This window comes from Canis lupus, chromosome 28 (assembly GCF_011100685.1).
Source record: "Canis lupus familiaris isolate Mischka breed German Shepherd chromosome 28, alternate assembly UU_Cfam_GSD_1.0, whole genome shotgun sequence".
In the NCBI taxonomy this organism is placed as follows: domain Eukaryota; kingdom Metazoa; phylum Chordata; class Mammalia; order Carnivora; family Canidae; genus Canis; species Canis lupus.
The window spans coordinates 10,829,890-10,849,271 of NC_049249.1; the positions used below are offsets into that span (position 1 = coordinate 10,829,890).

General features: G+C 47.0%; 1 protein-coding gene across 1 annotated transcript; it reads right to left on the reverse strand.

Moving 5' to 3' along the window:
• Positions 1-1,386: 1,386 nt before the first annotated feature.
• LOC106557930 (GSK-3-binding protein FRAT2-like) lies at positions 1,387-3,550 on the reverse strand. Its single transcript, XM_038577953.1, is given in 2 exon segments — positions 1,387-2,906; positions 2,908-3,550. Coding segments are annotated over 2 exon segments (1,044 nt in total). The 5' UTR covers positions 3,508-3,550; the 3' UTR covers positions 1,387-2,462.
• Positions 3,551-19,382: the final 15,832 nt, after the last annotated feature.

The following is a 19,382-nucleotide window of genomic DNA, read 5'->3' on the forward strand; positions in this document are numbered from 1 at the left end:
TCCAGCAAACCACTTAATTTCCTGGGCTTCAGTGTCCCCATCTATAAAATGGAGAAAACAGGGATCCCTGGGTGGCGCAGCGGTTTGGCGCCTGCCTTTGGCTCAGGGCGCGATCCTGGAGACCCGGGATCGACTCCCACGTCGGGCTCCCGGTGCATGGAGCCTGCTTTTCCCTCTGCCTGTGTCTCTGCCTCTCTCTCTCTCTGTGTGACTGTCATAAGTAAAATTAAAAAAAAATATTATAAAAAATAAAATAAAATAAAATAAAATAAAATGGAGAAAACAGTGCCTACCTCATAGCCCATAAAACCATGACATAATGATAGTTTTCTTCAATCCTGGCACCCAGAATAGTACTTGGCTCACATGTGCCCAGTGAATACTAACCCCAGAATGATGAAACAGAGGGACACACTGGTTTAGGTTATATGTAGGTGGCCTTCTGGAAAGGGTTAGAGAGGGACTTGTAGGGTAAAAAAAGGGCTGGGGACCACTTGTGCTCACTGTGGCTCAAGTTAGCGAGGGCAAGCTGGGCACATCTGGTACAGACATGAGCCCCCTAATGGAAGGGACAGTGGTGGTGCTAAGAATTAGCCGCTATCATCTTTTGAACATGTATGTTATCCCAGACATCCAGATCTTCATTGAATCCTCCCAACTACCCTATAAGTAGTATTGTTGTATTAACGAGAAGGAAAGAGCACAGAGCAGTGACTCGCTAGTTAGGACACAGCTGATGAGCAGAGCTGAGTTACTGAGCTCCAGCGTGGGCAAGTGGTGTACAGGCCAGGGAGGAAGAGGTGCTACGCACGGGAGGACCCAAGAGCGCTGGCTGGCAGTAGGAAGGGACTCAATCAACTCCCATGCCTAGAGAAGATGGGCCTGAGGACAGGAAACTTTCAGTTCATATAACCCTGTCTGCTCTAACGGAGCCAAACGCATGGCTGTAAAACTGTTTTTCCTTTCCTAACCTGTAGCTCAGAACTGGGTCCGAGGTGAGAGAGGAAACAAGATGGCTTTGGCTGTGCCCTCCCCATTCTGCACACACAAAAATCCAGCTGAAAATCAACTCCCTCCAACCCTCCAGACACAGCAAGTCACTTGGCCTCTGCCCTCCAACCCAGAAAACATTTCTGGAATATGTTCCTATTTCACAAAGGGAATGGAAGCCCATCTAGCAGGTTTCAAAAACCTGGACTTAATTTGCTGATCTCGAGGGACATCAACCCAGAAACAATGAAGCACAGCAGCCCGACCAATGTTCTATGCCCAGCAAAGCTGGCTGCAATCATTTGCCCAGGTACCCCTGAGGACACTATACGTTTATTAAGATATCACTTAGGTGTTTTTCTTTCCCCCACCTTCCACCAAAAAGCCAAACCATGCTCCAAAACAAAAACCAAATTTATTCAGCATACATCTTAATTAAGAAATCCTATAAATCAGGACCACCACAATTTCTGACACTCCGGTGCGAAGTGTACGTCAATAGCTACATCTGGAGGATGAACAAGCCATTGAATCTGTTTTTTTAAAATTGGTTTAGCTACCTTTAGTTTGGGAGTGGCACTTTTACTTAAAGTGCCATCAAGTTTCACAAGGGTAAAGCCAGTGGGTTCTCCTCTCGGAGAGTCACATTTTAAACAAGATTTCAGTCACTCAGAAGAAGAGCTGGTGACAGGAGGAAACTGTGAGGGATGAGGACCCATGAAGTCTCAGGCCTGCGGCTCCACAGACAGCCAAAACAGCAGAAAAATGTCCAGGGTCTCATCTATCCCATGCAGACACCAGAAAGGGTGGGATAAGAAAGTAGGGCTGGGAAGACAGGGGAGACAGTCTAGGACTGTTTTCTGAGAAAGCTCATGGCATGGCCAACAAGAGTGCCCTATGAGAGGAGTAGTTCTGGAAAGAGGAAAACAAAAAACAAATAACTCTCCCCAGTCCCTCTCTGCCTCTTTGTGTCCTCGGTAGACTCCAAGAGGTAGCAAAGCAGACAGGGCTCTTGGAGCAAGAGAAAGAAAAGACATGGGGGTGACTTCAGCTCTCCCAGGAACCCCGCAGCCTTTTGCACAGGGCATACTGTGACCTTGAACCACAGGTGGCAAGGTCAAGTCAGTTAAAAGTCCACATTCAACTCCAACTCTACCCACCTTCAAAATTGTCCATCTCCCTCTAATCCCCTAACCGGAGCTCACATCTCCCACCGCCACCAAACGCCAATTAGAGGGGAAGGAGGGGGTGAGGCAACCCACCCACCAGCAAGCTTTTACATTCTTCTTTCTTTCCTCCGGAATTTCTTTGCACAGCAATTGTTAGCACCACTTCCACTGAGCTCTTCCACCGGAAAATAAAATGTATGCGTATCATTAGTTTTCAAGTATTGTTGTAAAACCCTGGCGATACCCGCCCCTTGGAGCCCTGTCTTTAAACAATCCAAGCACACGACACCCCCAAGGGCTAGGTCAGGTACAAGTCGATGCAAGTAGCTGCCACAGTTCTCCCGGTTTATCCCTGGTCCTTGGCCCCGAGGTGCAGGCGGACACGCTCACACGGCACGTCTGCGCCCTGGCCGGTGCACTTTTCCACGCTCGTGTTCCCCGACAGCCTCGCCGGGGCCGGGAACTTCTGGCCTCGAGGTCTCCCCACGCGTCTCCCCGCAGCCTGGGCGGTCGCTCCCAGGGTGGCGGCGGCGGCGGCGGCGGCGGCGGCGGCGGCGGCGGCGGCGGCTTCAGCTCCGGGCTGGCGAGGGCGGGGCGCTGTCGGGTCTGCGCAGCGGCGTCCCCTTCCTCCTCCGGGCGCCCCGGGTCAGTGCAAGGCGCCGGAGGGCTGCAGGGCGACAGGGTCCGGTGCGCTGCGGCCGCCGGGCCCAGAGGCGCTCGCGGGGCCCGTGGCTGCCACCGCGGCGACGGCTCGCTGGAGCCTCCGCACCGCCTCCTTGATGAGGTTCCCCGAGAGCACCAGCTGCTGCAGGAGCCGGTGCGGGTCGTCGTCGCGGGCGCGCGTCCCGGCTGGGGGCCATCGTCGCTGCTGCAGACGGCGGGAGGCAACGGCGCCCCGCAGCCACCCTCGCCGGCACGGCCCGGGCAGCGCGCTGGGGCCCGCGGCGAGCTCGGCCACGAAGTAGGGCGCAGCCCGACCCCGCACGCGGCCGCGGTCCCCGAGGGCGCAGCGCAGGGCCCCCGGGGGCGCCGGGCCCACCGCCTCGGCCGGCGCGGGCGGCAGAAGCAGCGGCAGCGCGGGGGGCCGGGCCTTGTCCGCCCGCACGGCCGCCGGGGGCCGCGGGGGCTGCGGCGGCGGCCCCGGGGGCGCGCACGGGGAGGCCGGGCTGTCCTGCGCCGCGTCCAGCTGCAGCGTCTCGCCGATCTGGGCCACCAGCAGGTCCACCTCGCCCGAGCCGCCCAGCGTCACCGACTGCTCCAGCAGGAGGAAGCTGTCCTCCTCCTCCTCCTCCGCCTCCCCCTCCGCTTCCTCGCCGGCTTCCTCTTCCTCCTCCCTCCGGCACGGCATGGCCCCCCGCCCGGGCACCCGGCGCTGTGCGGCCGGCGCTGGCGGCTCGGCGGCCGGCGGGGCTCGGAGGGCCGCGGGGCGCGGGGCGCGGGGCGGGGGCCGACGCGGGGGCGAGGCCGGGGCCGGGGCCGGGCCGGGCCGGGCCGGGGCGGACGCGGAAGCCGGAGCCCGCCAGGCACTCGCGCCGCGCGCCTGCAGCAGCGGGAGCCGGAATCCTACCGGCTCGGGTTGATTTGTAAACAATGGGTGACGTCGCGGCCGGGCCCTACCACCGCGCCGGGCCGGGGGGGCGGGGTACGGCTGGGGGCGGGGCGCGGCGGCGTGGGCGGGGCAGGGCCGCGGCGGGAGCCTTCGGGCATTTGCCCTCCGTCCCTCCCCAGGACGGGCCCGGGAGCGGGGACGGCTGCGTACTTCCTCCGCCGGGCTGAGAGCACGAGAGAACGCGGACTCTGAGGTGCTCTGCGTTGGTTTCTCCCACTCGCGGCCACACCCACCCCCACGCCCCGCCCCTCCCCCTCCGGCGCGTCCTCGCTCCCCACGTGTCCGCAACGCTGGGCCCGCCCCGCTCCTCCCCCGCGCGCCCGCAGTCACCCGGGCCTGGAGGGGAGGGGAGGGGAGGGGAGGGCTCCGCGGGCGGTCCGGCCTCGCCGCGGGGGGGGGGGCGGGGGGTGCAGGGGACTTCGCAGGGAGGACCGGGGCCTAGCGGGTGCGGTGTCTGCGACCTCCCGTCTGCTTAGTCCTCGAGTCCCCAGTGACCCAGGGAGAGAAGGACGCACCACCGCATGGCTAAACAGTTGATTTTGTTCATTAAAAAAAAAAAAAGTCAAATAGAAATAAATACAGGACGGTGGGGAAAAAAAAAATCCCTATAATCACAGGACTACAACTTGTTCACATTAAAAATTTTGTTTTCCTTTCCAGCCTTTCTCTAGCAAAAGTGTATTATACAAACAACCACACGTACAGTGTTTCATGCGTTTCCACTTATTACACCATAAATAGTGTTCGTGTTATTGGGTGCACTTTGAAAACCGATCATGATTACAGAAGTTTCCATCAAGTTGCTGTTCTGTTCCATAAATTATCTTATAATTCCCTTGGCGTTTCACCACTCTTCGTGTGTGACTGACATTTATTTTCGTGTCCTAAGACGTATTCCCAGGAGTGGAATCTTAGGTCAAGTGATATGGATTCTTTTTTGTAAATAATTTTATTTATTCATTCATGAGAGACACACACACACACACACAGAGGCAGAGGGAGAAACAGGCTCCACGCAGGGAGCCTGACGCGGGACTCGATCCCGGCTCTCCAGGATCACACCCCGGGCTTCAGGCGGCGCTACACCGCTGCGCCACCGGGGCTGCCCATGAAATGGATGTTTTAACGTTTCTGATAAACGTATTAAACTGCTTTCCAAGAGTTGAGTACATTTACTCTCCCATCAAGTAATGTTATTTCAGTATTACAGTTTAAAAAAAATTTTTCCCCGGATTTCATAGGTGAGACCGACATCTCCCTTGTATTTTCATACCTTTGATTTTTAGTTAGGTAGAGCAGTTTTCAAAATATTAACCAATTGTACTTCCTTTTTTTTGAATTGTCTGTTTCCTAGTAAGTTTTTCCTTTTGAGCTTTTCTTATGTATTTGCATGACTCCTCTACATACCAGAAATTAAGTTAACCCTTTTCTTTCACATTTTGCTCTATTTCTTCAGGTTTTCATTGGCCCTGTACAGGGCCATTTTTTCCTGCACTGAAACATCACAAATTTTAATGTAGCCGAATCTACAAAATCCTTTTCCTTGAGGCTTCTAACACAATGCTAAATTTAGAGTCTTCTTATCTCCAGAAAGTTATTAAATATTCAGTTCTATTTTCCTTAGTTTTTTTTTTTTTTTTTTTTTTAATGCCTTGGGGTTTTTTGTTTTTTGCTTTCCAAATCCATCTGGGATTAATTTTGGTCTCTAGTGTAGGGAGACTATATGAATTTTTTTTTCCCCAGAGAGGTTGTTGGTCAGGGCTCTATGTCCTCATTAGAACAGAGGTGGGTGGGTAGTATAAACACAAGCTCTGTCCTGGTGAGCTCCTAGTTGCTAGTTAAACTGATGGTTATGAGGACTGGGGTGGGGCTGGGAATATTTTGTGTGGAGCCAAAAGAGCCCTGAACAGGTTGTACAAAAATCTAGATTGAAGTCTCTCATCCCTGCCACATCCGGGGTGTGTGGCTCCTGGCAAATCAGTTTACAAGTGTTTTCACTTGTAAAATGGAAAAATAATCCCTGCCCTGCCTCCCTCTGAGGATTGTTTTCAGGATCAAATGAGATAATGGGAACAGGCTTTGTCAGGCATTACACAAATGTAATGTGGGATTAGGTCCAATGATTTACTAACAGAGGCCTGGCTCAATTCCAGTGATTCCCCCAGGGAAACAGCTAATATATTAATGATAAATGTTCCCCCTTGCAGCCCACTAAGTAAAATGTACCCTGAAGGCATCACTTCCTTGAATTTACCCTTGATTTCTGCCTCTTGTCTACCCTGACCTGTGTTTATTTGAGGCCTTCTGAAGTCAGCCCAGAAGCTCCCAAGTCCCGAAGTATGTCACCACAGCTAGTTTTGCAGGTTTTGGTGACAGATCCTTTCCCAACTGGCAGCCTTCCTCCTCCGTCTCCATGGAGGGCTCTTCACACACTTACTGATGAGGATTGGAAGCCATTTCCCCCAGAGAGAGTGATTCTCGTTTCATTCTGATGGTACTTAGTGGAGAATTTCATGGGAATAAAAATTAGGGGAGGGCTTAAGGATTTCACTAGAGTTAAATGGTGATTTTTCCCCTCCTCTCTGTAAGACGATGCCTGCCTGTAAGTAGAGAAAAGCTGTTTTATGCTCCATTGACTTTAAACATTAATGGGGCTGGTATAGCTATTGTCTCTAACCCAGCATCCCTGGAAGTCGTTTCTGTCTTCTTGTCAGGGTAATTCCCATAGTGTTCTTAGTACTATAGGAAATGGAGCTTTGAGATGACAGTCTTTTAAAAATCTTTCCTTTGTAATGTTGCTTTTGTGTGGAGATTGCTATGTAAATATGCCGGGGCTTGGTTATTATACTCTTCATTATAGACATGAATTCATTAGAGAAGACCAACTCCATTTTCTGGGGCCACTTCTCTGGGGAGCTCTGAGAAAAGGAAGTGCTATGCTGGACCAGTGGGAGGCAGAGAAACGTCCTGGATTAGGAATCAAAATACAAGATGCTAGAGAGGCTCAGAGGCAATTAAAAGTAATGAGAGGGCATCAAGAAGGGACTCGATGAGAGCTGTGTACTGGACATGGTGGCTGCCTGCCTGCCTAAAAAGAGATGCTCACGGAGGGTATTCAGAACCAGCCGTGGAAGGATGCAGAATTCAAGGTTTTCTGCATTAGTCTACACTGCATGGAAATCTTCCCCAAGGACTTGCTTTCCACATGGACTTTGCTTTAAGTTACCTGCACTCAGAGATACCATCTGGGGTACAGTGGGATGGACACAAGGCTTATAATCCCATCTGGATCCAGAAACTTTATCCTTTTGTGCCTCAGATTCAGAATGTGTAGAAGTGTAAGTACTATATTACATGAGGACAGGTATAGGAAGGCTGAGGACATGGCCCTTCAGGGTGATATTGGCGTTAGGCTCTGGGGGATAGAACTAATCCTAGTGATGTTTAAATTTAAAATAAGGCAAATTCTGTGGGCCATCAGCAGATAAATGGATAGACAAATTGTGGCATATCCACACAATGGAATATTATTCAGCCATGAAGAGAATGCTGACAGGCTACATTATGCTAAGTTAAAGAAGCCAGACACAAGGTCATGTATGATCCAACTAAATGAAGCAACCAGAAGAGGTCATTCATATAGCCAGAAAGCAGATTGGTGGTTACAGAGGTCTAGGGGGTGGTAATGTGTAGGGCTGCTGATGGATACAAGACTTTCTTTTGGGAAACTGAAGATATTTTGGAACTTGGTAGAGTGTGGCCACACAACACTGTGGATGTACTAAATGTCACTGATTTGTACGCTCTAAAATGACTAATCTAAGGGGGGACCTGGGTGGCACAGTCAGTTAATCATCTAACTCTTGATTTCATCTCAGGTCAAGATCTCAGGGTCATGAGATCAAGCCCTGCATTGGGGGTCCATGCTCAGTGGAGAGTCTGCTTCTCTCTCTCTCTCTCTCTCTCTCTCTGCCTTTTCCTCTGCTCATGCTCTCTCTTAAATAAATAAATCTTAATTTTTTTTTTTTTTTTTTTTTTTTGCCTTGGGATGCCTGGATGGTTCAGTGGTTGAACGTCTGCCTTCGGCTCAGGATGTGATCATGGGTTCCAAGATCGAGTACCGACCACATCTAGCTCCCCACAGGAAGCCTCCTTCTCCCTCTGCCTATATCTCTGCCTCTGTCTCTCATGAATAAATAAATAAAATATTTTAAAAAAAATTTTTGCCTTGGACACAACTGTAAGTTCAGACAAAAATCAATGGTTGCCAAGAGTTAAGAGAGGAGTTCAGGAGAATTTTGGACAGTGATGGAGCCTGATTGTGGTGACAGTCACATCTATATAGAGGTCTTAAAACTCAGAATTTGTACATCAAAACAACAAAAGAAACCATGAACACACATATACCATATATTTATTATAGTGGTGGTTGCATGGGGGCATACATTTATCAAAACTCAATGAACACTTAAGATGGATAAATCCGTCATATGTAAATTATACCTCAATAAAGTTTATTTTTGTATTATTTATTTATTTGGAGAGAGAGAGAGAACACGAGTAGGGGGATGGGCAGAAGGAGAAACCCTGCTGAGCATGGAGCCTGTTGTGGGGCTCTACATGAGGCTCCACATGGGGCTCGGGGCTTGACATGGGATTTGACATGGGGCTTGATCCCAGGACCCTGAGATAATGACCTGAGCTGAAGTCAGACACTTAACTAAACCTCTCAGGCACCCCCAAAAGGTTGATTTTTTAAAAATTTGCCTTGGGGCATGAAGGCCATATGCCCTATGAATTCTCTATAAGCCACATCGTATGAGGAAGTAGGAACTATGACAAATGGGCTGCTGGCCATGAGCCAGCACAGGCCTCATGGGGAGAAATGGGCAGGGTTGCCATGGTTGTGGCTAACTTTGGGAGGCTGTAACCCTACCCATTCTATCACCTGACACATTAAAGAACACCTACAGTGTCCTAGGTACTATGCCTATTTCTAAGGCCACATAGCAACAAACACTGGAGGCAGTCCTTACAAAGCTTAAGAGTCTGTGGTAGACAAAATAATGGCCCTCCAAAAATGTCTATGCCTAATCCCTGGGCCCTGTGAATATGTGACTTTACTTGGCAAAGGGGACTGTGCAGATGTGATTAAGTCAAAGATTTTGAGACGTGGAGTTTATCCCGGATTATCTAGGTGGGTAATCACAAGGGTCCTTTTAAGAGGGAGGAAGAATGGGATCCCTGGGTGGCGCAGCGGTTTAGCGCCTGCCTTTGGCCCAGGGCGCGATCCTGGAGACCTGGGATCGAATCCCACGTCGGGCTCCCGGTGCATGGAGCCTGCTTCTCCCTCTGCCTGTGTCTCTGCCTCTCTCTCTCTCTCTCTGTGACTATCATAAATAAATAAAAATTAAAAAAAAAATAAGAGGGAGGAAGAAGGGTCAGGGTCAGAAGGAGATGCAGAGGTTGAAGGGCTGTGATTGCTGACTTTGATGATGGAAGGCCTATGAGGCAAGGAGTACAGGAACTCCCTAATGCTGGAAAAGGCAATGAAACAGACCCCTCTCCACCCCAGAGCCTCCAGAAGGAAGCACAGCCCTGCTGACAGCTTGATTTTTAACCCAATAAGACCCACTTCAGACCTGACACTAGAACTGTAAGAAAATCAATTTATATCGTTTTAAGACGCTAAATTCCTGGTAATCTGTTACAGAACCAATAGGAAACTAATACACATTCTAACACAGAAAAATGTGTAAATAAAACATTACTGTACCCTACCTTAAATATGGGTTATAAAAAGATTGGCTTCCAAGTGTAATGGCTGAATCCAAAAGGAGGAGCTCAACTGGGTCATAATGAGTTAGGAAATACTTTCTGTGAAAGTGACTCGGGCTGACACTAAAGGATGGTGTGGCAGTGTTCACAAAACCCATTCCTGGGCAGCCCCGGTGGCTTAGCGGTTTAGCGCTGCCTTCAGCCCAGGGCCTGATCCTGGAGACCCAGGATCGAGTCCCACATTGGGCTCCCAGCATGGAGCCTGCTTCTCCCTTTGCCTGTGTCTCTGCCTCTCTCTCTCTCTGTGTGTCTCTAATAAATAAATTTTAAAAATCTTTAAAAAAAAAACAAAAACCCATTCCTTCTTTTCTCGGAACATAGCTAGAATGTTGCCCAGACTCCTTTGCAGTGAAGTGTAGCCAAATGACTGAGTTCTAGCTAGTGAAATGTGAGCAAAAACAATGTGTACTGACCCATAAAAACCTCCCTTATATGATTATCCAGCGCTCTTGGCTATTGTGCTGACAGTCTGTCAATGCTTGGGGCGATCTTGGAGGCCACACAGAGAAGGTGCAGCTACCATTTCCCTCACCAGCACACAGCATCCAGGATTATCAATCCAGATTATTAGGAGAACCTGAAAACAACTTTGCATTATGCACTGAAGTTCTGAGATTTGTTATAGTGTCTGGCACCACGCTAACCAACAGAGATGGGGAAAGGCTGAGAGGGGAAGAAGAAGAAGTGGGGAGAGCAGTACAGCTAAGCAACTCGGACAAGGTCAGGGTGGTTGGAAGTGAGTGGCAGAGATGAGAAGGGGGATATGTGAAGGATAGGGATGCTGCGCTGCTGAGCACTAGGTCAGCTTGTGGGCACAGGGGCATAAGGGGACCTGATTGGTGTTTTGAAGACAGCAATACCCCCCGAGGAAGCAAACCCCAAAGAAGTGAACACGAAGGCCAGATGCCAGTTCAGACTGATGGCAAAGTAGAGGCTCCTTGTGTGATGAAGGGCTCTGCGGTCCGGCCAAGTGCAGCCCCACACCTTCCTTCTCCCATGGTGCACCTGGTGTCGCTCTGGCTGCCCTCTCAGGAGCATAGGGTCTATTTCCCAAGACTCACAGGCCCTGTGTTTCACAGAATCTTGGTGAGTTTGTCCTAGAAAGGGCAGGTGGCTTTGAGTAGGCCATTCGGAGTTTCCCTCCCTGAGTAGCTTTGCTTCTGGTTTCCCGGGGCGGGGGTTTGGGGGGTGGTGGTGGACAGGTGAGCCCATGCATCTGTCGACCCTAACCTGTAAGGACACGAGGCCTTCTCTTTCCCATTTCAGATTCATACCTGCAGATCTCAGGGCCTCCTTGGAGACACTGCTGGTCTCATCCCCAGAACCACATGACCTCATTTGGAAAATCATAATCCTGCCCACCTACCTGCCCATCTGGAAATGCAGACTTGAGGACACTGTCTAAATTCATTCTCAGCTGTTTCAGGCCACATCCCTAGGCCTGGTGAGCTGTGTCTCCAGCTCCCTTGAGTGTAGTCCTAACTACCTTCAGCAGAGGACACCGGGTTGGGAGTCGGCGACCTGGGTTCTAAGTCCTGGTTCTTCCAGTACCTGGATGCTGAGAAGGGCAGTCCCTGCTCTGGGCTTCAGTGTCCTTATTTGTAAAGCAAGAGTTTTGGATTCAATTGCTGGAGACTTTCCTGGCTCTGGGAGGCTGGATAGGCAGCTTAGCTGTGATATCCAGGCTCATAATAATTTCTAGAGCTTCCTGATATTCCTCTTACAAAATTAGGATGGCCAGAAGCTAGGCCCAAAAAGATGATGAGAGGACAAGCAGACTTCTCTTGTGCTTTTTATGCTGTTTCCAACTCTGTAAAATAGACGTAATAAAAACATCAGGCGGGACGCCTGAGTAGCTCAGCGGTTGAGCGTCTGCCTTTGGCTCACAGCATGATCCTGGGATCTGGGATTGAGTCTCCCATCGGGCTCCCTGCAGGGAGTCTGCTTCTCCCTCTATCTGTGTCTCTGCCTCAGAGACTCTCTGTGTCTCTCATGGATAAATAAATAAACCTTTTCTTAAAAATAAAATAAAAACAACAGGCTGTGTTTTAAGCAGGGAAGAAAGAGTCAGCTGCACCTTGTGATTGGCTTCCCAGCCCTGAGTAAACGATGTCCCTTCCCTCATCATCCAGGTCCACCGAATGCGTACTTCTAGATACCTATCAGCCTGGATTTAGGGTTTGTTCTCTCTCTTCTACTATGTGGTTCTAATATATTCTTTTCTAGCCATCTTGCTGGATATTTGGCTTTTTTTTGCTTTTATTATATAAATTTGTGGGTGTAGATGGGCTATACATTTAGATAAATAAAAACTGCTATATCTCCAAAAGAACACACAAAACTTGCAAGGTAGATAGGAATTTAGGTAATGATAGCTAACATTTATTTGTAGTTAATATATGCCATGTACTGAGCCTAATGCTTTACATGTTTTATTTTATCCTTAAAACAAATGTATGAGTTAGATATTCCCTCTGAGAATATTCTCTCTGGGCAACAGAGGAGGAGGAGAAGCGGCCAGGGTCACACAGTGGGACCACACAACTGGGAGACTGGGTTTAGATGACCAATTATCACAATGTGGCTGGACCTCTCTTGGTTTTAGCATCGGAAGTCCAATGTCCTGGGAAACTCCCATAGTCCCAGGCAAGCCAGGGCAGTTGGTCACAACTCAGGGGTTCTCAACATATTGTCTCAGAGGACATTCTGCAGTGCTGGTTTTTACAATAATGGTGGCCATTATTATTTGTATTACAACTATTACCAGATATAACTTTTCAACCTCTCATTCTGCTTTCCACCATAATATCCCTCAGAAAGAATTATTAGCTTTGCCAAACTACTTCCCATGCTCACAGGAGGAGGAAAGGAGTTGATTTAAGAGTACCCAGGATAAAGGGTGCCTACGTCTTACTTTTAACCAGAACCTACTTTTCTGGCAAGGTGGGGCTCCCTGGAACCTCCTGCTTTGAAAATCAACTGGCTCATGTCTCTGGGTAAAATACAGGGCTAGGTATTTTAAAATGTTACCTGGGATACTGGTTGTTTTTGTTTTAAAGATTGATTGATTCATGAGAGACAGAGAGAGAGATAGAGAGGCAGAAACATACGCAGAGGGAGAAACAGTCTCCTTAAGGGGATCCCGATGTGGGATTCGATCCTGGAACTTCAGGATCATACCGTGAGCTGAAGGCAGATGCTCAACCACTGAGCCATCCAGGCATCCCTGTAGAACACTGGTTTTATACAGGTATAGTGAAGCCCACAGATCAGTAAACTACAACTGCTGAAATAGTTTGTTACTCACAGTTCCCAAGAGCTTGGGGCCTACTGGATCCTGACAGCCTTCGGCCAGAACGCTGGCTGCACAGGAAGAGTGAAGGCAAGGAACAAGTCAATGAATAACTCCCTGGAGCTCTTTAGTGCTGTCCTCTAAACCTGGACCCTTAAAGGGGACATTTCCTTTCTCCTTTCTGGACAATGAAAGTACATTGCAAATAAAACTGTTTTAAAACATGGTTGATTAGTGGTTTCCATACAAAGCGAAAAAACCTGAACAGCCCAACAAAAATGTAAGGTAGGAACTTTGGGGGCCAACTTCCCTAAAGCAGTGGCCACTGCCCTGTAGAAGTGGCTCTTAGCCTCAAAAAAATTAAACAAAATTATCATATGATCCAGCAATTCCAATTTTGGGTGCATATCCCAATTCAAAAAAGTTGAAGGCAGGGACTCAAATAGATACTTGTACACCCATGTTCACAACAGTATTATTATTCTCAATAGCCAAAAGGCGGAGACAACCCAAATGTCTATCAACAGATAAATGGATAAACAGATGTGTTGTATATATACCATGGAATATTACGCAGCCTTAAAAAGGAAGGAAATTTTGACACATGCTACAACGTGGATGGAATGTGAGGACATTACACTAAATGAAATAAGCCAGTCACAAAAGGACAAATACAGCATGATGCCATTTATACAAGGTATACAGTGGAGTCAAATTCACAGAGACAGAAAGTGGAATGGTGGTTTCCAAGGGCTGGAGGAAAGGGAATGGGGAGTTAGTGTATAATAGGTATGGACTTTCAGTTTGGGCTGATAAAAGGTTTTGGAGATGGATGGTGGTGATGGTTACACAACAATGTGAATGTACTCAATGCCATTCAATAGTATATTTAATATGGTTAAGATGGTAAATTAGTTACTTGTATTTTATCCACAATAAAAAGAGAAAAGGAGTGCTAGTTGCAAAGAAGAAGGAAGAGGAGAAGAAGTAGTAGTAGTAGTGATGATGGTGGTATTGGTGTTGGCATGGATGTGGAGAGACTGGAGCCCTTCCTCATACACTGTTGGTGGGAATGTAAAATAGTGTAACTGCTTTGGAAAACAGTCTGACAGTTCCTCAAAAAGTTGAATGTGAAGTTAGCATATGATCCAGCAATTCCACTCCTGGATATATACCCAAGAGAACTGAACGCATACATTCACACAAAAACTTGTACACAAATGTTCATAGCAACATTATTTGTTATAGCCCCAAAGTGGAAACAACCCAAATGTCTATCAACTGATGAATGAATAAACACAATGTGGTATATCCACACATGGAATGTTATTTGGCCATAAAAAGGAACAAAGTACTGACATATCCTACAACACGGATGAAACTTGAAAATAGTATGCTCAGTGAAAGAGCCAGACAAAAAGGTCATATATATGATTCAATTTATATGAAATGTCCAGATAGGCAAGTCCATAGAGACAAAGTACATTGCAAGGGATGGGGGGCAGAGAGATAAACATGGGAAATGACTGTTTAACAGGTACTGTTTTTGTTTTTTTTTTTTTTTCTTTTTAAGATTTATTTGAGGTGGGGAGAGACAGAGGGAGAGAGAGAGAATCTCAAGCAGAGTCCCTGCACCATGGAGCCCAATGTAGGGCTCAATTCCAGGACCCTGAGATTATGACCTAAGCCAAAATCAAAACCGGCCACTTAATCAACTGAGCCACCCAGGTGTCCCAGTATAGGTTTTCTTTTTAAGATGATGGAACTCGGGATCCCTGGGTGGCGCAGCGGTTTGGCGCCTGCCTTTGGCCCAGGGCGTGATCCTGGAGACCTGGGATCGAATCCCACGTCGGGCTCCTGGTGCATGGAGCCTGCTTCTCCCTCTGCCTGTGTCTCTGTCTCTCTCTGTGTGTGTGTGTGTGTGTGTGACTATCATAAATAAATAAAAAAAAAATAAGATGATGGAACTCTGTGGAATTAGGTAGTGGGGAAGATTATGCAACATTGTGCATACACTAAAAAAAAATTAAAAATTAAAAAAAAACCCACTGAGTTGTATACTTTAAAAGGGTGAGTTTTATAAAATGTGAATTACATCTTAACACAGCTGTTACAAAAAGATATTACTAAGAAAATAAAATATAAATTAATTAAAACTTGGGAAAATATTTGAATTGATATTTCACTAAAGAAACACAAGTGGCGGGACGCCTGGGTGGCTCAGTGGTCGAGCGTTTGCCTTCAGCTCAGGGCATGATCTCAGAGTCCTGGGATCGAGTCCCACATTAGGCTCCCTGCATGGAGCCTGCTTCTCCTCCCTCTGCCTATGTCTCTGCCTCTCTCTCTCTGTCTCTTGTGAATAAATTAATAAAATCTTAAAAAAAAAACAACACAAGTGGCCAGTAAGTACACAAAAAGATGCTTAATGTCATTAGTCATTAGAAAAATGCAACTTAAAACCACAATGAGATTCCCTTGTACACCCACCAGAAGGCTATTAAAAGAGACAGACAATGTCAACTGTTGGCAGGGATGTGGAAAGACAGGAGTCCTCAGACATGCTGGTGGGAACGCAAAATAGTCAGCTACTTTGGAAAAGTTCGGCAGTTTCTTTTTTTTTTTTTTTTTAAGATCGATAAGATAGAAAGCGAAGCAGACTCCATGCAGGGAGCCCGATGTGGGACTTGATCCTGGGACTCCAGGATCATGCCCTGAGCTCAAGGGAGACGCTCAACTGCTGAGCCACCCAGGTGGCCCTTAATTTTTTTTTTTTTAAATAGTATTTTTAAAATAATCTCTACACTCTGGGGATCCCTGGGTGGCTCAGCAGTTTGGCGCCTGCCTTTGGCCCAGGGCGCGATCCTGGAGTCCCGGGATGGAGTCCCGCGTCAGGCTCCCGGCATGGAGCCTGCTTCTCCCTCTGCTTGTGTCTCTGCCTCTCTCTCTCTCTCTATCATGAATAAATAAATAAAATCTTTAAAAAAAAATCTCTACACCCAATGTGGAGGTCAAACTCATGACCCTGAGATCAAGAATCACGTGCCCTCTCAACTGAACCAGCCAGGTACCCCTGTTCCACAGTTTCTTAATAGATTAAACATAAACTTAGCATATGACCAAGGAATTCCACTCTTAAGACTCTACTCAAGAGAAATGGAAACATATGCCCACACAAAGACTTAGACGTCAACGTTCATAGCAGCATTAGTCATAACTCCAAATTGGAAACAATCCACATGTCTATCAACTGGTGAGTAAACAAAAAGTGTGTATAGCCATATACTAGAATACTAGACAGCAATAAAAAGAAATGAACTACTGACACATGCCAAAACATACACGGATCTCAAAAACACTATGCTAAGAGGTCAGAAGCAAAAGACTTCCATATTATATGATTTTCTTAACATTAAATATCCAGAAAAAGACAATTTATAGAGACAGAGAGAAGACCAGTCATTGCCTGGGGCTTTGCACAGGAACAGAGTAACACCATAGATTCAGGACGGAACTTTCTGGGGTGATGGAAATGTTCCAGAATTAGAGGTGGGTGATGTTTGCACAATCTATAAATTTACTAAAAACCATAGAACCATAGAAAATTTACAATGGGTAGATTTTATGGTAAATAAATTGTATCTCAATAAATCTGTTAAAAATGGTTATAAGGGAATTTATTGGCTCAATAAAAGAAAACTCTAGAGCTGTGGTGTCAGTTTGGTAGTCCCCAGCCACACAGGGCTATTGAATGCTTGAAATATAGGTAGTCCAAACAGAGATGTGTTGAATATACACACAGGATTTCATACTTCGCATGAATAACAGAATGTAAGATATTTCATTAGTAATATTTTACATTATTATATGTTAAAATGATACTATTTTTGGATATTAGGTTAAATAAAATATATTATTAAAATTATTTCACTGGGCAGCCCGGGTGGCTCAGCAGTTTAACGCCACTTTCAGCCCAGGGCATGATCTTGGAGGCCTGGGATCAAGTCCCACGTTGGGCTCCCTGCATGGAGCCTGCTTCTCCCTCTGCCTGTGTCTCTGCCCACCCCCCACCCCTGTCTCTCATGAATAAATAAAATCTTAAAAAAATAAAATTATTTTACTTCCTTTTAATGTGGCTGCTGGATAATTTACATATATGACGGCATTATATTTCTGTTGGACACTGCTGTGCTAGACACAGGTCTAACTTCAGATGAACCTTGACCTAGCAACTTAATGATGTCACCAAAGACCTCATTTCTTTCCAGTTCTCTATTTGATCTCCTGTGGGGTGGGTTTCATTCTGAAGCCAGCAGCTCTTACAGGGACAGGCTTCCTTATTCAAGAGCAGAGTCTGTGTACCAGTATTTTTCAAAAGACCCATTGGATTAGCTGACATCCTCACCCCTGCACCAATTCTGAGGACAAGTGGAGAGCTCACATGCCCCACTCTTAGAGCTGGTCTTAGGTCAGCCTCTCCAGTACCACATTTTTACCAGAACTGAAATTAAGGAATGTTGGGAAGGAAAAAGGATGGACTGATGCTGGAGAAGCAGCCAAGAAATGTTCCCCATCAAAAAAGAGTCACAAATAACAGTGTGACCAGTGAGATCAGAGGTGTTTACAGATTGCCTATGGTATAGTCGTCATTTATTCTTTCTGCTTTTTCTCACTCATACTTTAGTGTCTCCTAGTATGCCTGGTTATTCTTTTTTTTTTTTTTTAATTTTTATTTATTTATGATAGTCACAGAGAGAGAGAGAGAGAGAGAGGGGCAGAGACACAGGCAGAGGGAGAAGCAGGCTCCATGCACCGGGAGCCCGACGTGGGATTCGATCCCGGGTCTCCAGGATCGCGCCCTGGGCCAAAGGCAGGCGCCAAACCGCTGCGCCACCCAGGGATCCCTGGTTATTCTTGATTGAATACCAGATACTATATTTGAAAACTTTTTTATAGAAATAATTTGGAAGCTAAAATGATGTTGCCATGTTTGTTTCTGCAAAATTCCTGCTGACAGTAGCAGTACAAGTACAGAACCACCTGAATCCAAGTGTCCTAGTCTCAAGATTCCCTGGACCACCCAGATGACATGATGGTAGTTTGCAATCCTGTGTGATGTGCTTTGGACATTAGGTTTTCACCCATTAGGGCCCCAGGCTAAGGTGTGCATGTGTAATTTGTTTGAGTTTCTACTCTTGGGGTTCCCAAACTCCAACTTCCGTCCCCTTAATCCCATGAGGGCATGGGGCCTCCAAAAGTACATATCAGGCTTACAACAGACTCTTCCTACTTTGCACCACCACCCACCCACCCAAGCGTAAGTTCCCCTTTTGCTGGGCTTTCCTTTCCAGCTCCTGTCTACTCTTGGGGCTTGGTTAGGTAATTCTTCACTCTCCTGCTAGCTCTTTGTTGCTTTTAAGAAGTTTGTTTTGGGGCATCTGTGTGGCTCAGTCAGTTAAGCATCTGACTCTTCATTTCAGGTCTGGTCAAGACCCTGCATCATTGGGCGCCCTGTTCAGAGGAGTCTGCTTCTGTCTTTGGCTTGTGCTCTCTCTCTCTAATAAATAAAATCTTTTTTAAAAAGAGAGAGAGATGTTTCATCCTACTTTTTTAGTTGAACTTGAGAGTAGTTTGGGCTGAACTGCCCATTACCAGAACTCCTCACCAATGACCTTCATGTTACCAAATCCAGCAATCCTCGTCTCACGTGACTTCTCAGCAGATCCCATGCAGTTGATAACCTCTTTTTCCCTGAAATGTTACCTTCACGTAGTTTCCAGAATACCATGTTCTCTTAACTTTTGTTTTGTCTTCTTTTTTTTTTTATTTTTTTTTTATTTATTTATGATGGTCACAGAGAGAGAGAGAGAGGCAGAGACACAGGCAGAGGGAGAAGCAGGCTCCATGCACTGGGAGCCCGATATGGGATTCGATCCCGGGTCTCCAGGATCGTGCCCTGGGCCAAAGGCAGGCGCCAAACCGCTGCGCCACCCAGGGATCCCTGTTTTGTCTTCTTGGTTTGTTTTTTCTCTACCTCACTGGCTGTTCTTCCTTATCTATCTTCTTTTACTATTGGGATATCCCAAGCTCAGGCCTCAGACATTTTCTCTTCTGTCAGCACTCACCCACTTGCTGATATGTCAGCCTGTTTGCTTGAAATACACCACACATACACATACAACTCTCAAGTGTATATATCCATGCTGGAATGCTCCTGAGTTCCAGATTCCTAACTCTAGCTGGCCCATCTCCATTTGAATGTCTAACACCAACTCAAACTCAGTATGTCCAAAACTGAACTCCTGTCTTTCCTGCCCCAAAATGTTCCATCTGCAGTTTTTCCCATCTTGGATGATGGCCTCTTCAGATCATATGACCCTTCATTCACAATCTTCCACTGGTTCCTCTTTCCATTGGGAAGAAAAGCCAAAGTCTTCTCAATGGCCTATAAGATACTATGCCATCTGGCCCCAGTGCACATCTGGAT